Source organism: Fulmarus glacialis, unplaced genomic scaffold, assembly GCF_000690835.1.
Source record: "Fulmarus glacialis isolate BGI_N327 unplaced genomic scaffold, ASM69083v1 scaffold5341, whole genome shotgun sequence".
NCBI lineage: Eukaryota > Metazoa > Chordata > Aves > Procellariiformes > Procellariidae > Fulmarus > Fulmarus glacialis.
The window spans coordinates 8,259-33,414 of record NW_009192053.1 but is presented as its reverse complement, the minus strand read 5'-3'; the positions used below and the strand labels follow the sequence as shown (position 1 = coordinate 33,414).

The window sequence follows — 25,156 nt, the reverse complement described above, 5'->3', positions numbered from 1 at the left end:
CCTGCTATGTTATCCTTACAACTAGTTCTCAACTATGAGCAGTACAACTCAAAAAATAATCCAAAATACCCAATAGCTTTCTAAATCTTCCTCAAATACAATCTGTTTGTTGCTGTGAGGTTTTCCTGCCCCTCTCTATCTATAGCCAAAAAATCTTCATAAGGGGACACTGATTTTGCTGGCTTTTGTTTTCATTTTTCTGGTTCTATAGGGTTTCTACATCCCAGATAGGAGAGGAATTAAGTCAGAAAGAAACCAAATTAATATGGATTTTTTTTCTCTTCATTTCTAACATAGGCTTAGCATTTTTCATCATGCAGGTGTGACAAACAATACGTACTAAAAGGAGAGAAACAACAAAAACACAGAAAACTTTTAATTTTAAAATCTAACATGAAAAAAAAAATTTAAACATTGTTTGCTATAGAAACAACATTTCTGAAGCATATCTAAAATATTTTAAAATGAAATTCAATTAGAATACTTTTTGTATTACAATACTCAGGTTAATAAATGTAATGCTGAAGAACTAGGAGACATTATTTTGGAAATAAAAGAGGAAATGAATTAGTGTAACTCTATAAGATAAACTGCTGAAAGTTTTATTGTTAATTTATCAAACGTCTTGAATCTTGTGTCACCAATTAAACCCATATTAGTACTGAAGATGAAATAAACAATTTTTTTTTTTGAAGACGTACCTTCTTTAAAACGATCGCATATCACTTTCTCTTGCTGTTTTAAGAAAAACCTTGTGTGATCAAATTTAACGCTGTCAAAGCTCCAATTTACAGAAGCAAGCACACCCAGATGTATCAAATCTTTTAGAACAGGAGTGGCTGCTTCTTCCAAGAGGCAGTATGCCTGACACTGGCTTTCTGGATAGCACAATAAACAAAACATAATAATAAAGTTTGGTTTCATATACTACTACTGGACAAGAATATTCAAAAGACCTAGAAAACACAAAGAACACAGTCTTTTTCATGAAAGCTGTAACATTAATAGAAAAACAGCTGCTTGCCAGGGAGCTTCCTGGGTGGCAGAATTAAGCTGCTCCTCACAGCAGGCAACCATGTTATTCCATGCATTTCATAAAGTGATCAAACTTTTCAAATGATGAAAAGTTAGGATTTTCTACTCCTGTGACTCCTACTAAGATTGTACTATTATTCCATTGTTTTACAGCTGCCTTCTACTTTGTAGTCTAAACTTAGACTTAGTCCCTTTATATCCACCTGTTGCTATAACTTCAACTTAAATAGCCCTTCTCATTCCCTGGTATTTAATTTCTAATGTCTTTGTCTAGCAAGGCTAAACAAGCCAATCTGTTAGTCTCTTTGTTCTTTCATACTAACAGTTCTTAATAGCTTCTAGGTAGCTTGTTTTACAATTCTTTCCAAATTACAATTGGTTTCTTTCTATTAGCATCCATGACAGAGCTGTCAATTGCTGAATGAGTTGAAAGGGATGTCCATCTATTTGGAATGTTTTCAGTCACAAGGAGTAGAGACTAAGCCTAATAATTTCCATATTTGTCTGAGTAGTATGATTTAATATAAAATTACATTGCAAAGCTATATAAAATAAAGCATATCCAAAAATAGTATACCTGATGCTTGAATATTGACTGTGACACTGTCCTCATTCTCTTGTTTTTTTTCCTTTATTCTTACAGTCTCACGAACAGAACTGTCCTCTTTGTGAACATGCATATGCTGTTCTTCAGGTTGTACCACTAAATTATTAAACCACAAGTGAACATTTAGGTACAAATATCACAAAACCAGCTCAATTAATAAGAAAACTGTTCTCTAAATGACTCTACATGCAAAAATATTTTCAAATTAAGTAGTTTCTATGACACAAATACTTTCTTTTCATGAACTTCTTTATTGTTTTCATGGCCTCATATAGTATGCAAAAAACATTGAGACACAGAGAGAGATGAGGCCCTGTCAGCCTTCACAGCCCAAGAAGTCACGCATTATCAGGTTCCTCTTCCTTACGGCAGAAATGCAGAGCTGGGAAAATTAAGGAGCTGGTACTATAGCTCTATAATATAGCTCCAGAGGAAAGCTCATATGCCTTTATATGGAGAAAAAACATGTATGAGAGAAAATGAGCTCAAACTATGAAAAATAGCTCAGTGAGTGTTAGTAGAAAAGTTCAGATACTGTATATGATTCAGAAAGAACATGGAAACCGCAAATGGCAAAAAAAAGAATAGAAAAATTGCTTATTGAAAAGAACTTTTCCTCCTGTTTCATAGCTATCTTTTGCAACGTGTTAGTATTTCTAAGTCTCCTTCCCTTCTTCCTTATAAATACTAATGCATGAGCTACAGCCTCTGCCCACAAAGCTTCCTTTGGCAGCTCTACCTTTTTATTTCTGAAAGGGGTTCTGGCTGAATAGGTGTCTCCTAAATATTGCTGATTTTTTCTAGTTAAGAATATCCGTTTCCTCAGAAAACGAACTGATCATACAGAGACAGAAAGAAAAGAAAAAACGATTTTTTTTCTAGTTAAGTTAAAACCTATACAAGGGTTCAAAATTGGATCAATGAACTGTTTCTACTACTTTTCTCCTGTGTACTTTCTGAACTAAATATTATACACAATGACATCTTTAAAAAATAAGCCAAACAACAAAGACAATAGAGAAAGAGCCCTACAAACAGTGCTGGCATTTCTTATTTTCAGTTAAATTTAGAATAACCCTTAATAAAAACTTTTCATTATTACAAAAGTATACAATAATTTACATTATTTGTACATCAGTATGGTAAGACCTGTACCTTTTAATGGATATATCAGACCTAACTGATCTGCAACACTGGGGTCTACCTGTAAACCTATTCTAAACTGCATTTAACTCAAACCTCGACAAGCCTATTCGTAAGTACTTGTCTTCAATACATTTGGATTTCTTGTTAGGAGATGCAGTTCTAGTCAGAGTTCACTAGATGGTAGCATAAAACTTCAGGTCAGGTACACTGATCTCCTACTTTTACAATTGGGATTGTTGCTTTCTGAGGCCATGGAAGTGTTTTATGCGTGCCTCTAGCAGTGTCAGTAACAGATGAATTTTACCAGGAAATAATTTCCTCTACAAGATTAAATAAGCTTGCAATTAAATAAATATCCCAATTCCATTCTATAGGAATTATTGTTGAAAGCTTCTATGTAACAATTTCAATCTTTGTTTTTAATGCTGGGACATAGAACTGAAACACAGATAAAAGTTATTGTCAAAATTCTGCCAAACAAGTCCAAAAAATGAAAAATATTCTTTTTTAATACAACTTTATCCTGAAAAGTGAATCTGGAAATATGTCACTCTCTCCTGATATTTTGTGTCACAAATATTTCTGTTCTAAAACAAATAACGACTTTCTTCTACTTCTTTTCCCTCTCTGCTATTTTGCATTTCTGCAATGCTCAACGCATAGCCTGAGATTCTTTCATAAGCATTGTCATCAACAACAACAGAGCTACCAACAACCTTCTGTTTTCCCTAAGACCTCTTCTGCCTCATTGTTTGATGGGGTTTGCACCAAGGTAATTGGCTCAAATGGTTCTTTCCACAGAAGAATTTTAAGTCTTGTTCATTGCCTAGGCTATGTTGGTTCTACAAAAATAAGAGTATTCATAACTACTCTTTGATAACTATGATTAATTTGATAACTACAATTGATAATTATTATTTCTCTAAAGAGGCCAGGAGATCTGATTCAAAATGCACGGACAGAAGAGATTCTTCTGGAATAAGTACCACTTAGAGTTACTTGGTCAGAATAGGAATAAATTAATATGTTTATTTTATTAAGAACCAGTTTTTATAAAAAACCCAAACCCAAAAACAAAGCACCCCCCCAACCAAAACAAACAAACAAAATCCCCTAGGATATCTAAAGGAAAAAAAAAAAGGTAGAAAAATTCAGCTGCATTAGAGATGATAAAAATGTTACCATTGACGTCAAAGGATATCTTCCCCCATAAATCTACTAGCATGACTAGCATCTATTGTAATTTGTATAAGACAGCAGAATTAAACCTGGAAAAATGGCAGAATAAACTGGTTCACATACCTTTTTCAGGACTATCTACATAATTTTTTTCCTCTCTTTGGGTGAGTGTATGTTTAGATCTCAGCATGATAAAGTTGCTCAGATCAGAATCATCGTTGTCCCATTTTGTAGCAAGTGCAAATGATGCAGGCTTTTGACTACTGGATGAGTTGTCTTGTTTAGAAAACACATCTTTATAGCTGACTGATTCAGATGATTTGGGGGTTTTCTTTTCTTGGTTTAAGAAATAAATTGCCTCTTCTACCTTATTCTTTTTTATGCTTCCTCCAGTAAGATCTTCAGATGTATTTGTACTGTGAATTTTGGCAGATGATGCAGCACTCATAGGCAGGGCAAAGTATTGCCTTTGAGTCTGCGGTGACATGTAAAGATTAATGACTTTGTCTGACTGATGTCTTTCAGCAGAAAGCAGCTCCTGGTTTGTCATGGAATCCTTCCCTTCAAGCCATCCTAAAAAATAAAATTTAATTTCTCAGCTGCCACATAGATTTTTTCTTTTCTTCCTCCTAGTTGGAGTTAACTATTTTGGATAATTATAGAGGAAGCATTTTTTTATTTCTTATTTCTTCCTTCCCAGATCATTAGAATTCACTTTAAGAAAATTTGTACTGATTAGTCCTAAGTAAAAACGTACAATGTTGAGAAACAGAAGGCCATTCTACTGTTTGGAGAAGTTTTCACCATCTGCATGGTGCTTACTGGTGTTAGATTTCTAGGAAGTGGGATTCAATAGATTTCATTAGGAAGAAAAATTAAAAGATTAACAATTTTTTTTTAAAGGAAAAAAAATAAGTAAAGCATGCAATTAGCTCCCTCTAAAGATGTGCTTCACTAGAACTGCAATTTTTTGCATTGCTGCCGCACATCCACATTAAATACAGTAGCTAAACACTTTGCGATACATAAAAAACAGTTAAGTGGAAACATTCTTTCATAAGCGGTGCCTCTTTGTCTCACAATATGTCATGTTACCGTCAATCCTTGGAGTTCTACAACCACAGTTGGTGCCTTACAGTCAGGCCATAGTTATATAATAAAATCTAAAAAACTTTTTGCATTTTCTGTTAGAGTTTGATTGTAAGCATGCATAATGGTCCATGAGAAATTCTGAAGTTTATGAGTGGTTCACATTTGAAACCATAGCCAGCATAAAAAAACCCTCTAAACAGCATCACAAAATAAAGAATTTTCACTGTAACATACTCTCCCCACTGACCTTCTGCAGACAGGACTATATGAATATCTGCTTTATTAAAATATTCCAATGCAAAATTACTATTTGTTAAGAAATTCTCCTGTATGAAACTATTTTATTAAAAAATAGTATGGCTGGTGGAGGCTACTTTTCATCTGCACATTAATAGAAAAACTAACTTGGTGTAGTTAAACACCTTTGTTCCTACAATTTGTTCTAAGTTTGTGAAAGTACACCTTAATTGTAGTAGTGTTGCTACTTCATATTGCTATAAAATATTTTGTTCTTGAGAATAAGAAATCTTCCATTTCTTTCCTTCTTGGAGGTATGTAACTGTCACTGTGTGATTCTCTGTTAAAGTACCTATCTTTGCCTTTTTATCACTTTTTTTTAAAAAGAAGATACTTACTTTCTAACTGATATGATGTAAATCGTGTGAATGTTTCTGCTTCTGTAGGAAGCAAACTGTTTGCATTACTGGCATCCATATTTAATCGCTCCAAAATTTCTATGGAGACTGGATTTAAACCCAGCTGAAGCCACCAGCCCTCCTCTAGTGAGCTAAGCATTGGTGCTTCTACCTCAACTAGTAGCAATTCCTTCAGTTCTGTAAGTGAATGACGCTGGTATGCAAGTTTAACAGTCTGATGCTCTACAAAAAACACAAATCAACGTATATTATTCATAATCTAGAAACATGAAAACAGAATGTCATTTTGGAAATGAAAGCTCTCAAGTACTGATGACCTACTACATATATCCATTGTTTATACTTCCATTTGTAACTCAGTGTCCATTGATAGACTTTAGAGCAAAGCAGTTAGTGTTATCAGAGCAAGTGTGCTTTTTACTTATTGAGTGCACGAGTAAGTGGGGGACTGAAATTTTTTTCAAATCTAATAATGTGTAGCTGCATTACTGAAGTTACAAATGATCTTGTTCATTATCTGTGGGTTTACTTGTCATGCTTACAAAGACTTAACATAATCCTTACCTCAAAAAAAAAAAAAACTTAAATAATAATGAGCCTACTATACATTATTTTCAACTGTAAATGAACGTACAAATGAATTGGACAACATAACAAGTCAATATACATAACTTAATACCGAGACTTGCAAAATGAAGGCAAATAAAATGAAATGAAAGAACAGTAGTAATAAGTATTGCGGTGCTGTCAGAAATAACGTGCAGCTTATTTTGGGTTTGTATATTTTGCTTCCTAACATGAACTCTGCTCTTGTCACGTTATTATTTTCCATTAACAGTGCTTTTCTATTGATTGATACATATTTTGAAACATTATTTAAGGAAAAACAGCACACAGAAAAGAGTTCAACAGATCACCAAATTTCAATTACCACAGTTATGGAATACAATTAGTAGTAGTGAGCTGAACATTTTCAAAATGAAATAAAACTCTTACTTCATTCAAATTATCTCCATAGAAGGATACATGACACACTAACTTCTATGTTGCTGTACTTCAACTTTTTATATGTACTAAAAGAATCAGATAATCCAAACTTCAGAGGGTTACATTAATTGGATAAACTTCAATGGTTCAACAGATGTGCTCTATAATATAACATTATCTTTTTTGCTATATTTTCTCCATGTACATGGAACTCTTCAACATCAATTAGAAATTGATCATCAACTAGAAATCCTTACCGACAAGCAAAAGAGAGTTCATATTATCCCGATACTTCTCTGATTGCCATACCAAACATTCTAAGTATTCCCTAGAGGGCTCTGTAATCAAAATACTAAGAAGAACATAAAACAGGACTTGGAGGTATGAAGTTTAACAGCATTATCTGTTGAATTTTGATTTATACAAAATCACCTTTTAAAGATTTACTTTTTCTGTAAATTTTCAGTTCATTCATTCATTCATTAAAATTTGCTCTTGTTCATATAGGGGGTCACTTGATGTAAAACCATGGTGAACATGAAGGCGTGAGAGGAGCCATCAAGGCTGGTTCACAAAGTAAAGTGGCACCAAATGAAAATTCTATCTAGATTGTGGTTCCCTCCCCAAAAGGATATTTAAATTCTTTTGTGCATATGCGAGAAAGATAGCAGGGCAAAAAATGCTAGTCTCGCAAACAAGATGAGAATGAAAGGATGAAGCATTCCTGATCCTATGTCAGCACGAAAGGGTTTAAATTCCATTGTTGGGGGATATCCCAAAAACACAAACAATACTTTCTTCCTGTATCTCTTCTAGAGATTTTGTAGGTGATGATACTTGCTCAACATATGTGTTTGCCATATGTGTAAATATATGCATATACACACATACATACTTGCTATATACATAAATATTTACTGTTGCCTACTCCAGAAAGGAGACTGGATTTTCAGGCTATTAAGTCCCCCAAGAGAAAGAGGTCTACAGTAGCGACTGTCATTTCCTTTTTCAAGCTCCCCTAAAAAGCCACAGATACGGGTCATGCACTCTGTCCACTCTTTCATGCAAAACACAAAATATATGCAGCTGTCTCAAAGAACAAAACTACTAACTTACAAATAGGCTAAAGTTATTTTTGCACTAATTTAGAGGATTTATGACAGGATTTATTAATACAAAGTTTTCATTACCTGTTACCAGAAAGAGGAATAGGTTCTTCTTGAAGTCTTGTGCACAGAAAATTAACCCATGATCTTTGTTGTCTGCATGGAGGAGTTAAAGGTACTTCCATTTTGTCTTTCAGGTATGGAACATATTTAGCTAGAAATTGCATAAAGCCCCACCCAAAACAAAAATAAACAGTCTAAATCACAAAGCTACTTGTGAATGAAACACACATATTCAGGAATTTTACACTAGTGAAGTTTTGGATTAAAATACAAAATATTTTCATGGGACAATTCACTATTTAAGCAATAAAACCCAAATACTTCACGTTTAATTTCCAGACAGTTTGGGGATAATAATGTGTAGACCACATTCCTTTACTCATTCTGTAATGGAGTGGCTACATACTTTTCCCATGTAAGATGATTTTTATGATTAAATCACCATGTACTATGGCTGAGGTTTTAATATTAAGTGTTCATCCCTGTTGGCCTTCTTAGATAGTTCCCACATAAATGAAGTTAATTAGATGGGAGAGAGACTTCAGACAATATTGTGGCGGCTGTAACATTCAGATGAATGGACTCAGGAATTTCACAGTCAGTCAGGATTTTAACGACAAAATTACTCTTTCAAGCAGAATTAGTACTCATTGTAATTTCTAGTAGAGGTCACAAAAAACATAGTTTCTCCATGTTCTGTGAAACCTAACAGCCAGAAAAATGTTAAGTACTTAGATGCCTCCATAAGGGAAAACACTTGTAACAAATTCCCTATTCATTCCAACAGGCAGTAAGCAGCTGCAATCACCACACACACATTGTTTGGCCAACTGGCACACAGCAGTCTATGAATCAGCCACCTGCCCAGCTGCTTACAGCTGCTCCTTGTCCAACCTAACAAGCAGATTGTATGGCAGGAAGGATAAAGGACAGTGTTAGAAAGCCAGAGAATGTACAGTACACATTGGGGAAAAAAAAGAGGTAAGAAATAAAAGTGGTTACAAAAGAAACAGACTTCCAATCAGTATAATTTCTTTCCCATTTACTTTGAGCAAAAAAAGCTCAGTGAACTTCTGCTGTGAACTTCAGCTCACAAACTGCTTTTTGTGGTGAGAAAAAAATTTAGCACTTTTCTTTGAACGGGACAGCAGTTGATCTCAAAACAGCAAAAATTCCTGACATATCTAAGAAGAACAATCATTTCTCTTTGAGCAATACTGTTCATATTTGGTTTTGTCTAGTTATTTTTGCCTTTGAGACTGGAACATTTTGACCAGCTATATTACTTAAACTCTGCCTACACTTAGGGTGCCATCCCCCTTCTGAGAGCATTAATGACTGAGTGAATTCTCTTGTCCCTCAACCCCGTTATCAATAAACAATCCCTATAGGTAGCAGGAGAGGAAGGCAAGGAATGAAATGTTTACAGAAAATGCCATTATTTTATGACTGTTTCTTCTCTGAGTTCAAGCAAACATATTTCACTTCTGGTAAGTCATAAATAGCAAAATTAATTACAAGATGAAGACTGTATCAGATCTCTGCTGAAATTTGACACCTGATGCAGGAAATTCCATTACCAAACAGTGTCTTAGCAGTGCCTGTACAGGTTTGCAGGCCTCTACCCTACAGATCTGAGTATATCCTAAAAAAAAAAAAAAGACATGGAAGCTGCCTGTGCCCCAATAATTGAATCTTGCCTGATTCAATGGCAGAGCAAACTGGCAATAAAGATTAATGCCATCACTTTCTTTTAAAAACAATTCAAGATGGTTTGACTACTCATCTACTCTGGAAGAATGGACAATATCCTAAATAAGATCATAGTCAACTTGTTACTACTGTATACAGGAGCAAGGTCCGAAACTGCTCAGATCTACTGCAGTTAAGCTCCTCCTGCTTACCATAAGCTTTAGAAGTAAAGAGCAGTCAGGTAGCGCACTAGATTCAGCTTACAGTTAATCATGCTAGGCAATAATCTCCAAATGGAAACTCAGTTTAACTTTGTCTTGGTACAACATACAGTGGGTTTGCCTTGAGCTTTTATATCAGACACTTGGAGCTGATATGATAGCTCCCACCAAAAGCCCACTACAATACAATATCAGGAGTGTGATGCTATTAGCCTGAAGGGGACAACCATCAGTCCAGTTTAAATTATACTGAAACTAAGACAAGAAGAGGGGTCTTGGTCTGCAGAAAACTCAAAATTTCTCAAGGATTTTAGTAACTGGTGGATGGAAAACTATGAAGTGAACATGCACTGGAGGACAATACTGCTACTGTCCAATGCAATGATGGATAGACTTTTTCCAAGATAGGATATACATTAGGATGAGAGGTACATGTTTATTCAAGTATTGCCCTCTGCCCAGATCCATTTGTAAATGTCACTCTTCGCATGGGCTTTTCTGCGTGAAATAAAAGGTGAAAAATGTCACAAGCACAGCCATGTTTCTGCCTCTCTTAGCCAGCCAACATTAAGCTGTGAAAAGGGTAGGGCTGGCAAGAATATCCATATTTTGAGAGATTACACCTGGAACCTGAAGAAATCCAACTGAGGTTGGATAGTTAGTCTGAACAGTCAGACACCAAACTTGTCTGGCATTGGTATGCATTGTAACCAGCATGCCTGACTGAGTTTTCAAGCTATTAAAGGTGGGTACGTATAAAGGATTTCCTGATGCCAGTGTAGGAGAAACCAGGATTCAATGCACACATTAGCAAATATTCAACACTTTCAGTTTATTTCTGTGGAAAACATGTCTGGTGACTACATGACTTAATTTTGCGATCACACAGCATTACCGCACCATTTGCAAACCAAAATGTCTGCACAGGAGTTTTGAACCTCTAGAAGTTATAAACTCAGTACTTCTCCCTAGATTGTCCTCCACCACCCTCTTTCGAACACATTTACATAAGACTTCAACAACCTTTAATCTGTGCTCTTTGACTCCACAATTTTAATCAATCTGCCTTAACTTTCCTCTGCCCGCTCGAGGTAGGTAAGTTGTTAGATAAAAAAATCTAAAAAGCTAATCAAGTGCAAAAGATATAGACACTACTTGCGACCAAAAGCAACATGAGGGAACTGTAAAGTTGGTTGTGTTTAGCTTTTAAAACTCTTGAAAGGAGTATGGCACTTCTACTTGCTTATGGCACAGGTACAAAATAGTAGATTACACAAAGCAAACATTCTTATCTTACATCTATGTGGTGCATGTACTCCCAAGAACAGAATATGGGGACAATTAATTGAAGAATTTATTTTAAATATCAACCCTTGATTTCTGTAGATCTTCCTACCTGACTCCGAGAGTTCCAACATACTTCTGCTATTACTGGAGCAAACCTCTTGTGCTATGGGACAGTACTTGGAAATTTCTATTTTGTATGTAATTTCTGCTTTGAGATCTGAAAACAGATTTTAAAAGGTGCCATAAACGAACCATTTATTCCTTCTTCCTGTCATAGCAATTTTTTCTTTTAACCTTTTTATTGAATCTCCGTAACAGATTATTATGAAAAATTACAGTTATGCTTAGTAACCCCAAATGCCAAAGCTGATCAGAGCAGTGCTCAGTCTCATCCCTTAAAGGTGCCAGAAAAAAAAATACAATATTGTACAGTCAGTATCTGAACTATTCAAAGTTCTTATGACTACAGTGATGTGATTTCTGGTAGCCTAAATGTAGTTTACCAGGACTTTGTGTATGTAGATTCTCTTGCTACTAAAAAGGACTAATACAGAACAAAAAAGAAGGTTTGACATCTATGTACAAAATTCTCAAACTTCTGCAGTGGAGGTTGGGTCATTCAGCTTGGAACATGGCATGTAGGTTGTGATGTACTAAATGTACCAGAGGAATGCACATGAAACTGCCTTAGTCAAATATACACTTTAAAAGTTTTGTTCCTGTCTTCAGTAAGAGACTGTATTACTCCAAACTGCTGCCCTATCAGAAACAGAATTCAGCACACACCCTCCACACTCAGAAGCACGAACCTTGCTTCTTTAAAGGAGCTGCTTCCTCACTTGCCCACCAAAGGTTTGGTTTTCCTCACTTGTTTGCCAAACCAATGCAAACTGTTTTTTAATCAAAATAAAAAAATCTCAAGCGCTGTCTTTTTAACTACACAAAATACTGTCATAGATATCAATCCAATAGCCAATAGCTGTCATTAAAGTTATACTTATCTGTAGTATAAAAGTATTTAGCAACTTTTCTTAAATTCCTTTAAAGAAATTACTGCTGTCATTTAGAATATTCTTGTTTTCCATGGGAATATTTAACCTCTTTTTTTCCAGAAATCTGCTTTCGTGTTTGCAACTACAATGTAATACAAGCAATTTTTACAGTATAACTGTACTGCACATAATCCTTGTAAGGATGTCTCTGAAAGTAAATTTAATTACAGATAAGAAAACATAACATTAAATTATTATGTTCATGGTAGACTGGATATCATGAATCATGGCTCATGTTACATTTGTTTCCAAGATTACAACACAACTATGGATTGAACCAAATGGCAAACAGTTCACTTCCCTTTGGCTACTTGAGGAGACATTTCTAATACTCAGAAATCTGGGTATAGCACAGTTCGTAGCCTCATACAAAGAAATTCTCATTTGACAGGCTGGGATGTAATTCATAAGTGAACTGAACACAAAAGAGCTAGATAGTGTAACGTGTGCAAATGAAGGGAAAATCAACTCAAGCATTTAAGAAAACCAACCCTCACCTTCTTTGATCAGCTCTTTGCACATGTCTTCATCAGCCATAGTTTCTGGAGCTAAATTTAACAACTCTTTCAGTTCCAAGTATGATGGAATCTTTACAGAATCTGATCTGCCATTGCTGGGTTTGCAGAATTCTAACTCAACAGGCAACATGAAATACTGAAAAATATTAATCACAATAGAACGGGAAGTAAATTTCCTTTGATGTTACTGGATAGTTCAAGTTTTTTCAAAATCTTGAAATATCTTAATTCTAAACCGATCTAAAAGCTTTTAAGAAAGAAGTCCTATGACATTTACAGAGCATACAACAACTTTGCTCAATACACAGAAAAAAATAGTGTCACAGTATTTCAAATTGAGTCAGTGGCAAATAAAGAGTGGATTTGAACTTACAGTTCCCAAACAAGTAAAATCCTCGTTTATTTCATTGAAAGTTTTTTTTAGAATTTTGAAAAATGGAGAAAAAAAAAGATTTGACTTCTTTTAAAAAAAGATGCCAAGCTGGCCCCCAAAATCCCAGAATATGTTTTGCAGCTTTCCCTTTCCCATGCACATGTCATGGCTTCCTGTTCTGGTTAATTTTTATTCTTAGTGTAACAGTACCTACATAAAACTGCCAACACATCAGGTCCCAGCAGAAACAGCTAATCAGTGTGGAGATTCCCAACAACAGTATTCAAGAATTAAAAACCCACAAATAATACCAGTGTTTTCTAATCTTGGAAATATGAAGGCCACAAATATTTGGCAAGTACAAAAAGAATTCAGTAAAATGACTTGCAGATGAACAAACCCTTATGCATAATATAAAGGAATTACTAATATAATAATTAGTAATAAACAACATAATGATACCTCTTCATCTTTTACAGATATGGTACAGAAGTTCTCTTTAATCCCCTGCAATTCGTTTTTACTCTCTTGCATCTCCATTCCATTTTGGAAAGTCAAACATTCCCTTTAAAAGATCATAAAATAAAGCAAGTTACTTCTTTGATGACTTCATATCCAAGATTAAAAGTCTTAGCAGTGGCTTTGATAGCCATATATGTGGCAAAAGCTATTTTTTTCTAAATCCATGCTTTTCTAAGAAAGCAATTCCAAGGGATGCTGTACCAATCTGTGTAATTAACTGAAATGATTTTTAAAAAAATAGTGCATTATATGCAGAGTAGAACCATTTAATATTGGGACCTGCCTTAAAAAAGTTACAGAAAAAAATCCCACATTGAAATTGTTCATCATCTCAACACGTAAGTCCTGCCATGTAAAGATGTTTTCTGTAAAAGCTGCAGACCTAATTTTCTTCTAATGTTAAGTTTTTCTGCTACATACAAAATTTCTGTAATCTATAATGTTGACATTATTTATCTTTTCTCACCTTTCATTTCTATTTTCAGGAATTATTCAGCACCAAAGGCGGCAGAGTGTGCTCACTATTAATTAAAATGAAAACTAAAAGTATGTTCCCTGGTTTAACTGACAAACTTTTTAAATGCCAAGAAGTAAAACTCAGGAGTGAGGCTACTACTTGCCTTGTAAAGCAAGGATACAAGCAGAACAGGCATGAAGATTTTTGAAGTATAAAGAAAACCTTTCCTCAGGCTTGCCCCTCATGGCCACTACAGGCACTAAATCTGTAATGACTTTTTAGGGGGATAGCTTCCTCATCGGTTCCTGACACCGCCGTTTTCCTGGAGGAATACTTTAGACTGAAGATTATAATTGTTCCACGCCTAGCCTTGGGATGCTCACTGAATGTTATCTTAAGTAGGAGTATGTCTAATTGTATGTCTTTGTCTAAATGCATTTCCCTGTGTGCTCCACTAGGAGATCTGGACTCCCACCTTGAGAAAGCTGGTGGCTTTGCTAGTAAACAGAGCTATTTCTGTAAAGGTTCACATCACCACTTTTTTCTCCTATGACTGGTATTTCTGAAAGTCATTGCAGAATTTGGATCATGTCCTTTTCGGTGGATATTTACAGTACTCACATATGCACATAGTCTTATGTCCAAGACTCACTGTGAGGTCAGGGCTTCTGTTTGGAAAAACAGGCAAACAACCCCACTCCTCCCTGTTCTATTGCTATATAGGTACAGTTAAATCAGTTAAAACCTGCTTTGCCTTGCTTGTGAATCATGCAACCCTATCAAGTGCAAAGGAAGCTACACAAGTCATCCAGACATGGAGTAAACCAGCACAAAATTTAGCCAGACTTTATGAATGTATGTATACAGATGAATATATTTACAAAATACTAGGCACATTCTGAATATAACTTATACCTGTTTTAATGTACCAGTTTGTTCAAATTCCTGACACAAGACATCATTCAATTAAATTCAATCAACCTAGCAATATGAAAGTGAGCAAAAACATAAAAATAATTAATATTTGAACTTGAAGAAATACAATTCAGCAGGGTAAGAGCATGGATTTACTGACAGCATGACTGAGAGGAGAGAAAGAAGGAACACGGAAGCATGTGTAAAATCCTGGCCCAATTAAATTTAGTGGCATTTTACTGATAGGGAATCAGTCAGTCTGAGGGAGGACCAGGTCCCTTAAAGATGGACATTTTTTCTGTATTCCAAAACTAAAACCCTGAGCATGTTTCACATGTACAGAATGTAAAAATGACATCATTTCATTTATCCCGTTTTCTTAAATAATGCATATAAATTTCATTCTACTCATTTTTTCGTAAGTAAGAAGAACAGCTGAAGTCTTTACCTGTTGCAAATATAATTTAGTTAAAAAGGCAACATACAACAGAAGGTGTTAAAATGTTAATGGCATTACACACAGACTGTTATTTATGTTTAATATGATACAACAATTTGTAGATACCTGAAAATGTTCTCTTCTGTTAAATTCTGTCCTTCAGAATCTAAAAGGGGATCTTTCACTAAAAAAAACTGTAGTCTGCTCAGAAGTACAGATGAAGTAGGCAGTTTTCTACGAAAATTTTCAAGATTATCAATAAAAACAAGTTCCTCTTCCATACATAAATCTGAAGAAAAATACGAAAAAATACATTAACAAACAATATAAACATAAGAAATATCAAAATAAAGAAAATTGTTGAGCAACTGTTGGAATGCTATAAATGTCAGCAAAACAATAACTACTATTTACTTTAAATATTTTAGGAATTTTAAGCTTTAAATGCAGCAAAGTCTAGACTTCCAATAAGCTTTGATAAGCTTCGGTTTTCTTTTGCTTTTTCTTTTGTCTTATGTAACACCTGTTAAAAAGAAAAGGTACTTTCTTTTCATTCCCTTTTTGCATTGTAAAGCATGATAAAGGAACTTCTGAGGTAATTTTTGGCTGAGAAACTTAGTTCAGTGCAATTTTTAATGTAGAAATGAGGCAGTCTCTCCATACACATCTAAACCTAAATGCAGATTCTCTAATTCTGAAGCAACAAAAAATTTATTTACAAAACGAGCAGACAAAAATATAGGTTACAAATTATTATGATTTCAAGAAAGATGACATTATGGACCTTATTTTCTTTTGAATTGAGACAGAACTGATGGAGTAATCACAACTCTATTTGATGCAACCCTTTATATTTGCAATTTAATATACCCATATATATACACTCACATATTATACATATATAATACATATAGAAGGGAAAACGGAGTTTTTTGGTCTTCTCCCTTATTTTTTACCAACATGGAAGCCTCTTCATTCCCACATCCCCCTTTCACTCCCTGAATGACTCCCCTTCTGTAACAACCCTCCTTTCCTTCCTAGTGGCTGGAAATGATAGGTACTGATTATGTTCCCCCCAAATTGTTTCACGCTGCTAACACAAACAGATCCCTTTCAAGAAATCTGTCAATTAAAAAATAAATGTCTTGTTATAAAATGCCTCTGTTTAATGAGATGAACAGTTCAGGAGAGGCTACCTCTGATAAAAAAATTGACATATTTTCTGATACAATTTACAAAATCCCTGATTTATTCTTCCTCCTTTTCTTCAGGCAACCAGGAAAACAAAGTAGGAAGCACCTCAATATTCAGGCAAGTAGTGGTTGCAAAATTAGGTGCTAAAATCAATCAGAAAATAAAGACTGCTTCAATGACATAAACTCAATCATGCTGTCCTCAAATAATTTTTCATTTAATTTTTGTTAATTCAAAGAAAGCAGGATAACTCCTAATATTCTAACACTAAATCAGGTCAAATAAGGCAAAACTTTGCCCTTGATTTGCATTTATTATCCCAATTTAGCTATAGTTGTTTTTTTTTTAAATTATATTAATTTGTATTGTATCTTTTTATTATACGTGGCTCTAGTACTTAAAGTGTATGAAAAAAGGAGGGTTTTTTCAATTAATCTCATTATTCTAAAGTGATTCAAATATTTTAATTAGTGCATTTCTTTGTTAATTTTAACACATTTTAATCTCTTACTCCCCACCTCAGTAAAGCATGCCTACACATGAATGCACTTACACTGATCTTAGAGGTCTTTTCCAACCTTAATGATTCTATGATTCTATGACTTACTGAAGTGTCCCCCTGAAGTGGAACAGGTGCAATCACATACCTAACTGCTTTCCTAACACATAATTTTACAACTGGAGCAATAAGTAGAGTTTGAAATCCGCACAAAACTGAAGTGAGTTGCCACTTTGTGATTTTAGGAAGTGCAGTTCCACATTTTTTAGTATGCTTATTTTTTAGTATTGTAACTTAAATGCGGTATTATCACTTTCTTTGATTCAGTAATTTCTGATCATCAAAGCACTCAAGAACTTTAATAGGCTTAAGCATGTGCTCAAGTACTTTATCAATTAGGGAGCAAATATTCAGTTCATGTTTGAATGCGGGTTTCACTGCCAGTGCTATCATGTGCTAGTGTAAAGTTAGTGCTCTTCAGCTTAATGGTACATAGATGGTTGTCATTCCACTGTGACCTCTTTCTCATAACAAACAGCCTATGCAAAACGGAAAGGCTATTAACAGCATGCTAAATATTGAAAACTTGTTTGTAATCTAATATAAATGTAATGTAATTGGGAAACCCTGCACTTACTGACTGAACCAAATTAAGTTTTTAGCTTTTCTATTCAATGTGCTTCATAATTCACAGGTTTTAACTTTTTTACCGTTTTCCACTGCTATAGTCCAGTAATAATTTACTAGCTATATTTTAAATGTGTGCATAACCTGTTACACCAAACTTCACAACCTTATTGGAAACTTTTTTGCTTTAAACAAGAGCCTTTAAATACTACAGCTCTTAGTAAGTATTACATGCATTATTTCTTACATTACACCTTTAAAAAGTGAAATGATTGAAGGAATTGATTTTGTTCTCTGAAAGGAAGAATAGGGTTACATTAACAGAAATAACCATGAAACATTTTAATATGCACAGGCTGGTAGAGAAAAACTCCTGCAGTAATAAAACAAGCTATTTAGAATTCAAATATAATCTTTCTCTACTGGAAAAACAGATTTTAAACGATCATTTCAAATCCTGTATCATGTTCTTTCTTATTTTTTTTCAATACAGGTTAGATAATTATGTCATATCACCCATAATATTCCACTTCTAATAATTTTTATCTATCAGTAAATTTCCATGTTTTCACACTCTCTGTATGTATCTTCATGCCTTTAGCGAAACCTCTATTTTGTGCTGTTAGCAGACTAGCTGGCATTAATTAGCAGGTTCTCAATGACACAAAATAGCTTGCAAATCTTTCAGAATGCCAGCTTTTAAAAATGTTAGAATTAATACTTCCCTCAAAAGTCAACAGACTCTTGCTAACATTTCCTTCTTTAATGAAAACAGAAAGTTAGAAAAAGGGTTGGCAGTAACACATCGGTTACATTGAAAGATAATTATTGATCTGCTAATTCAATAAACCAGTCATCAGACTAGTGCATAACTTAATGTTCTCCCATAAAAAAAAATCCAGTCTCTTTAGCTTGCCTATTTATGTTTGTTTAAGCACAATAATAATTTGTAATTTCAAAAAATATAAAATGTTTTATGAAATTCATACTTTTTTCTTTCAGAGACTCCTGCCCATGGAAATTTAGCTCTCTTGATTGTTCCTAAGAAAGTAATAGCTAAGACAGAGGAAGCATCTGAATTATTTTTATTCTCTTTGTAAGCACACAATAAAGAGAGCTTTATTAACTATTGAAACCTTCTGCCATATGCCACCTAACTTTGAAAAAAAAATCAGGTAATTACTTAATCAGACGAATTAAGATTACTGTCTTTCAATTATTAACTGTAATACACTTGCATTGTTGACACTATGTTCCTAGTAAATGTTATCTTGTACAATATTGTATCAAGAACCACCTGTCGCCTCTGTGTGACTGTGGAAAAAAGCTTTTAGTAAATGATTACATTACTTTCCTGTTCTAAAGTAATATAATTGACAAATATACAAAAAAAAAAACTGTATTGAAAAAATATACCTGACAGTTCAGAATAATAAACCATAATACAGCTGAATCAAACACTTTCTCAACATTTTGCTTTCTGTGATCAGAATTCATTAAATCTATCAGGGCGCTACTAATCACAAAATTTCAGAAAACACACAGGAACACTTCCCAATTTGAACTATCTTCATCCCAGCAACAGAGCAGAAACTGCTTACTTCTCTCCCTCCTTGACACGGTAAAAGAACATGCCACAGGGATCTAATTTCATTGAGGTACAAAGGATCATTAGCATTTTGATCAATACCTGATGTGATCTACTTATTGTGATACTTTTTGTCACCTTCTGCCATATATTTGATCAGCCTGAAACTTCTTTTGGCTTGCATCTATCTTGAACTGTTAAGACAAGCCCTGCTTCTCCAGGGAATAAATCTCTCTTAAATGGTTATAACTTCTGCAATTGCAAAGGCTGTGATCACCCAAATGATCTCCTCAATGTCTATGGATCATGCACAAAAAATGATGGAAGTTAACAAGCTGACTCCACAAAAAGTTAGAAAACAGTGAATTAAACACTTTACCTTGCCATTGTTCTTTAAATTCAGTTGCATAGTCAGTCTTCAAATATTTATCTTGGGTAGATTCTTCCTTAAAAACATCCTTCGTAAGTAAAAAAGGTCCTTCTATGTCACTCTGAGAGCAGGGATTTGAACTTGGAATAACTTCTGTTAATTCATTACTAATATGGAACTCTACAGAAGAGAGAGGTTTCCTAAAAAGCAGAAAAAAAATCTGATACTTAAGCTGTTGTAAAAAAAAATCTGATACTTAAGCTGTACTGTTAAAACTTCCTTGACTTCTCAGTGAATCAACAGCACTCAAAAAGATACTCAAAGAACTTTGATAATCACCATATTCACTGAAGAAGATTGGAAATTACAGACTTGTTATCACTGTTAACTAGATCCATGGTCAAATTACATGTTTAATTCTTCCCCAAGAAAAGGCCCTTTAAGTTTACCCCCAGCATTCAATTGAACAAAAGGATAAAGGCTGGGAAAAAACATCAAACCTATTAACGTCATAACATTTATAACAAAGATTTGCTGCTGGGTTAAATGTATAGTCGTGTTTCAAAAATCACGCAGAAATTGCAAGTAACTGCAATTAGGGAAAAGACAGGATAAATGAAGAACAAAACCACTTAATTTTCCTGTCACTTTTCATACCAACCTCAATACTACTGTTACTTGTCAGGAAAGAAAATTGCTTGCCAAATAAATAGCGAAATCATTTGACTACAGAAAAAAAAAAATCATAGTCCTGAGCTAATTATGCATCCGGACAGAATACTTGTAATTGCTAATTAAAATAGGGTCATGTTAATGCTGTTATCCATGCAAATTGACTGGAACAATAAACTGACTCTGAGTGATGAGTGTTGACATTTCTGAAGAACCTAAATTTTCTGCTCATTTGTACTTACTGAACTTAATATTCTAATTTCAGGCAACTGATTTCTCAACTGTGCATCTTAATGATTTATTCAGGTTTTTTTTTTACACAATCTTGCTATTTGCTAGCCACCTGAAGGTCAACCTCAGGAATAAATGGAATCAGTATATAAGTGCACCTCTGAATCTTGGTATAGACCTTCATGTTTAGGCAGCAATAATGAGGAACCTCTACTACACATCTTAAAAAAAAATTCAACTATTTACAACATTTTTTAGTATACCTCAAAAGTTAATTTTGAACCTACAAGTGGTATAGTTCACAAGCAATAACTATGCAGTATTGATAATAATTAATGTCCAAACTTTAACATGGCATAAGCCTTTGAAAATCCATGGACCTTAGAACACTGTGCCAAGTTACACGTGGGCCAACTTCACTGAAGTCAATGGGTTTCCCTATAGTTTTATAGGTGAGTTGCTGATTTAAGACTACGTGGGCCAGCCTTTTCCAGAGTCAAGCCCTTAGTAAGGCTGTTCTGGAATACGGTAAATATTTTTAATGACAGACTACTTTAAGTATGGAAACATATGTCTCCTAGTTTCAGCTGGGATAGAGTTCTTTTTCTTCCTAGTAGCTGGTATAGTGCTGTGTTTTGGATTTAGGATGAGAATAATGTTGATAACACACTGATGTTTTGGTTACTGCTGAGCAGTGCTTACACAGCATCAAGGCCTTTTCTGCTTCTCGCACCACCCCACCAGCGAGCAGTCTGGGGGTGCACAAGAAGTTGGGAGGCGACACAGCTGGGACAGCTGACCCCAACAGACCAAAGGGATATCCCATACCATATGACGTCATGCTCAGCTTATAAAGCTGGGGGAAAAGCTGGCGAGGGGTCCGCTGCTCGGGAACTGGCTGGGCATCGGTCAGCGGGTGGTGAGCAATTGCATTGTGCATCACTTGTTTTGTATATTGCTTCATCATTATGATTATTTTCCCTTCCTTTTCTGTGCTATTAAGTTGTCTGTATCTCAACCTACAAGTTTTACCCACTGGGGAGCAAGCAGCTGTGTGGTGTTTAGCTGCCTGCCGGGTTAAACAACAGTCTTTTTGGTGCCCAACGTGGGGCTCGAAGGGTTGAGATAACAACAGTTCTGGCCAGAGCATGTTAAAACAAATTTGTTATAAGCTTTCGTTATTAGGTTAATAGTCGCTGGTCTTAATGTTGATTTATTTGCTCTCAGAGTTGTTGTGCTTGTTTTCAGAGTTGTTATGTAACACCTTATGTGCAGTATATATTCCCTGTTGTACTGTTTATCACTGCTGAAGGCTGGATTAAGGTTATCATTTTGCTGTACTGTGTTACACTGGCTTATGATATGATAAAATTACTCGTCATGAGACTAATTTGGTATTAGTACTCAGCATTGCCGTGAGCTCCATACTTCGGGAACCATCTCTTGGAAACTATTAAAATTAAATGCTTTACCTTTTCTCTTCGGAGAGCCAATTTATGGGGGAGACAAGGGGGGACACTTACGCCCGCTCCTTCACCTTCTCTTCTCCTCCGGGCTGATTACAACAGCTCTTGAGAATTTTTAATATCCTTGGGATGTTCAAACTAGGATGCTTCTATTGCTATGTCTCCTGAATGTGTTTCAGGTCTTGTTTAAGGTTAAACAACTATTTAAGAATACCACCCACAGATCTGGCCCAGGGCTGGATAGTTATGAGTGGCAGGGTGTGTGGGATAGTATGGGCACGTGCCTAGTACAGTGGTCACCTCCAGTGTTTTTGAACTTCACCCCTGAACAAATGCAGAATCCTGAAAAACTAGTAAAGTATTTTGAAAAAGTATGTTGTCACCCTGGCAATTCCAAAGAGACACAAATCACTCCAACATGCTAGGGCCTGGCCCATGCCCACCAAGCCCTGTTCAACACTATTCAGAACCCTCAAGGAAAAGAGAAAGTCTCTGTTTTGACGACAAAACGACAGGCACCGCGGCTACTCCAACCTTGGCAACAAGCATTGCAGCTGAACCAGAGAACTAACCCGTGCCGGTATCAGTCACCCCTATACACAAGAAGAAATGTTGGAAGCAAAAGTCAGCTCGTTTAGTAAGGGAAGAAACTCTTCCCCTACTAAGGGAAGAAGTGGACGAGGCAGACTACTCTGAAGCAGGGCCATCATGAGGAGGAGGAAGAAGCAGAACTCATAAATGAGATGGTAACCACCCGATCCCTGTCGCTGAGTGAGCTGTGAGATTTATGAAAAGATTTCAGCCATCATCCAAGCGAGCACATTTTCAGCTGGCTGCTACGATGCCGGGATATTGGGGTCAGTAGCCTGGAATTAGAGGGTAGGGAAGCCAAGCAGCTGAGATCCCTTTCTAGGGAAGGGGGCATTGACAAAGTGATTGGACAAAGGGCACAAGTCAGCCTCTGGAGGCGACTCCTGTCAGGTGTGAAGGAAAGGTATCCCTTCAAGGAAGGTGTTGTATGTCACCCAGGCAAGTGGACCACCATGGAGAGAGGTATCCAGTACCTGAGGGAATTAGCTGTGCTGGAAGTGATTTATGATGACCTGGACAACGATCAAAAGATCCAGGTGAAGCCAAGTGCACACGACCCATGTGGCGGAAGTTTGTATGGAGCGCACCAGCATTGCATGCAAACTCATTGGCAGTAATGACCTGGAAAGACGGAGAGGGACAAACGGTGGACGAATTGGCTGACTAACTCTGGCAATATGAAGAAAGTCTCTCTTCCTCCCTATGGGCCTGCGTCTCGGCTGTGGAGAAACTGTCCCGGGAATTCCAGCAATTCAAAGATGTTATGCCCTACTCCCTACCTGTACAGACCAGTATCTCAGCCATTAGGAGTAAGCATCCCTCTGCTCAAGAAAAAGGATACAGTGGGTACACACCACAGGCCACCATGTGGTTTTACTTGAGTGACCACGGAGAGGACATGAGGAAGTAGGATGGAAAACCTACCTTGACCCTAGAGGCACGGGTACGTGAGTTGCAAGGAAAAACAATCACAAAAGGGGGTTCTCCCAGGAAAATTGCTGCTCCAGTTTCCAGTGGGCAGTTCCCCAGAGTAGAAAAGCTGATCATACTTCCTATCTTAATAAAGGGACTTCTGATTCGTATTTACAAGAAGTGAGTAATGAATACTATGACCAGGACTAGAGGGGCCCTGCCCCCAGCCAGGTGGAGGAAAGGAACAACTGGGTTTACTGGACTGTGTGGATTCGATGGCCTGGCACATCAGACCCACAGGAGTATAAGGCTCTCGTAGACACTGGTGCACAGCGTACCCTGATGCCATCAAGCTATGAATGGGCAGAACCCATTTGTATTTCTGGAGTGACAGGGGGATCCCAAGGGTTAACTGTATTGGAGGCCGAAGCGAGCCTAACCCGGAATGAGTGGCAGAAGCACCCCATTGTGACTGGCCCAGAGGCTCCGTGCATCCTTGGCATAGACTACCTCAAGAGAGGGTATTTCAAGGACCCAAAAGGGTACCGGTGGGCTTTTGGTATAGCTGCCTTGGAGACGGAGGAAATTAAAAGCTGTCCACCTTGCCTGGTCTCTCGGAGGACCCTTCTGTTGTGCGGTTGCTGATGGTTGAAGAACAGTGCCAACTGCTACCACAACAGTGCACCGGCGGCAATATCGCACCAACCAAGACTCCCTGCTTCCCATCCATGAGCTGATTCGTCGACTGGAGAGCCAAGGAGTGATCAGCAAGACTCGCTCACCCTTTAACAGTCCCATATGGCCAGTGCGAAAGTCCAATGGAGAGTGGAGACTAACAGTAGACTATCGCGGCCTGAATGAAGTCACGCTACCAGTGAGTGCTGCCCATGCCGGACATGCTAGAACTCCAATATGAACTGGAGTTAAAGGCAGCCAAGTGGTATGCCACAACTGATATCGCTAATGCGTTCTTCTCAATCCCTTTGGCGGCAGAGTGCAGGCCACAGTTTGCTTTCACTTGGAGGGGCGTCCAGGACACCTGGAACCGACTGCCCCAACACAGCCCTACCATTTGGCATGGACTGATCCAGACTGCACTGGAACAGGGTGAGGCTCCAGAACACCTGCCATACATTGATGACATCATCGTGTGGGTTAACACAGCAGAAGTTTTTGAGAAAGGGAAGAAAACAATTCAAATCCTTCTGAAAGCCAGTTTTACCATAAAACAAAGTAAGGTCAAGGGACCTGCACAGAAGATCCAGTTTTTAGGAATAAAATGGCAAGACGGATGTCGTCAGCTCACAATGGATGTGATCAACAAAATAACAGCTATGTCTCCACCAACTAGTAAGAAGGAAACACAGGCTTTCTTAGGTGTTGTGGGGTTTTGGAGAATGCATATTCCAAATTACAGTCTGATTGTAAGCTCTCTCTATCAAGCAACCCGGAAGAAGAACAATTTCAAATAGGGCCCTGAGCAACAAGCCTTTGAACAAATTAAACCTGCTCAAGTCATAGAGCTCTGCTTGTACAATGTTTTGAACACAGAAGGCACTACATTAGATTTAATGTATTTGGCTTCAATTAGACCTTTACAATATGAAATAAAACTTTCAGCAGTATCTTTGAAATATGGACCCCTCTCATCAAAACAAG

The 25,156-nt window shown here is 36.4% G+C and overlaps 1 protein-coding gene across 1 annotated transcript in view; it reads right to left on the bottom strand.

Moving 5' to 3' along the window:
• The window catches only part of LOC104083421 (chromosome unknown open reading frame, human C9orf84), a 47,769-nt gene extending 23,474 nt beyond the window's left edge, over positions 1-24,295 (bottom strand). The window contains exons 1-12 of the mRNA XM_009586901.1: positions 23,938-24,295; positions 19,635-19,805; positions 15,474-15,636; positions 13,477-13,579; positions 12,621-12,777; positions 11,181-11,288; positions 7,893-8,022; positions 6,960-7,054; positions 5,695-5,937; positions 4,091-4,540; positions 1,613-1,738; positions 702-878 (exon numbers count right to left, since the gene is read on the bottom strand). Of these exons, the coding sequence (XP_009585196.1) occupies positions 702-878; positions 1,613-1,738; positions 4,091-4,540; positions 5,695-5,937; positions 6,960-7,054; positions 7,893-8,022; positions 11,181-11,288; positions 12,621-12,777; positions 13,477-13,579; positions 15,474-15,636; positions 19,635-19,805; positions 23,938-24,295 (2,281 nt within the window). The remainder of the gene's footprint in view (positions 1-701; positions 879-1,612; positions 1,739-4,090; positions 4,541-5,694; positions 5,938-6,959; positions 7,055-7,892; positions 8,023-11,180; positions 11,289-12,620; positions 12,778-13,476; positions 13,580-15,473; positions 15,637-19,634; positions 19,806-23,937) is intronic.
• Between the last annotated feature and the right edge of the window lie 861 nt (positions 24,296-25,156).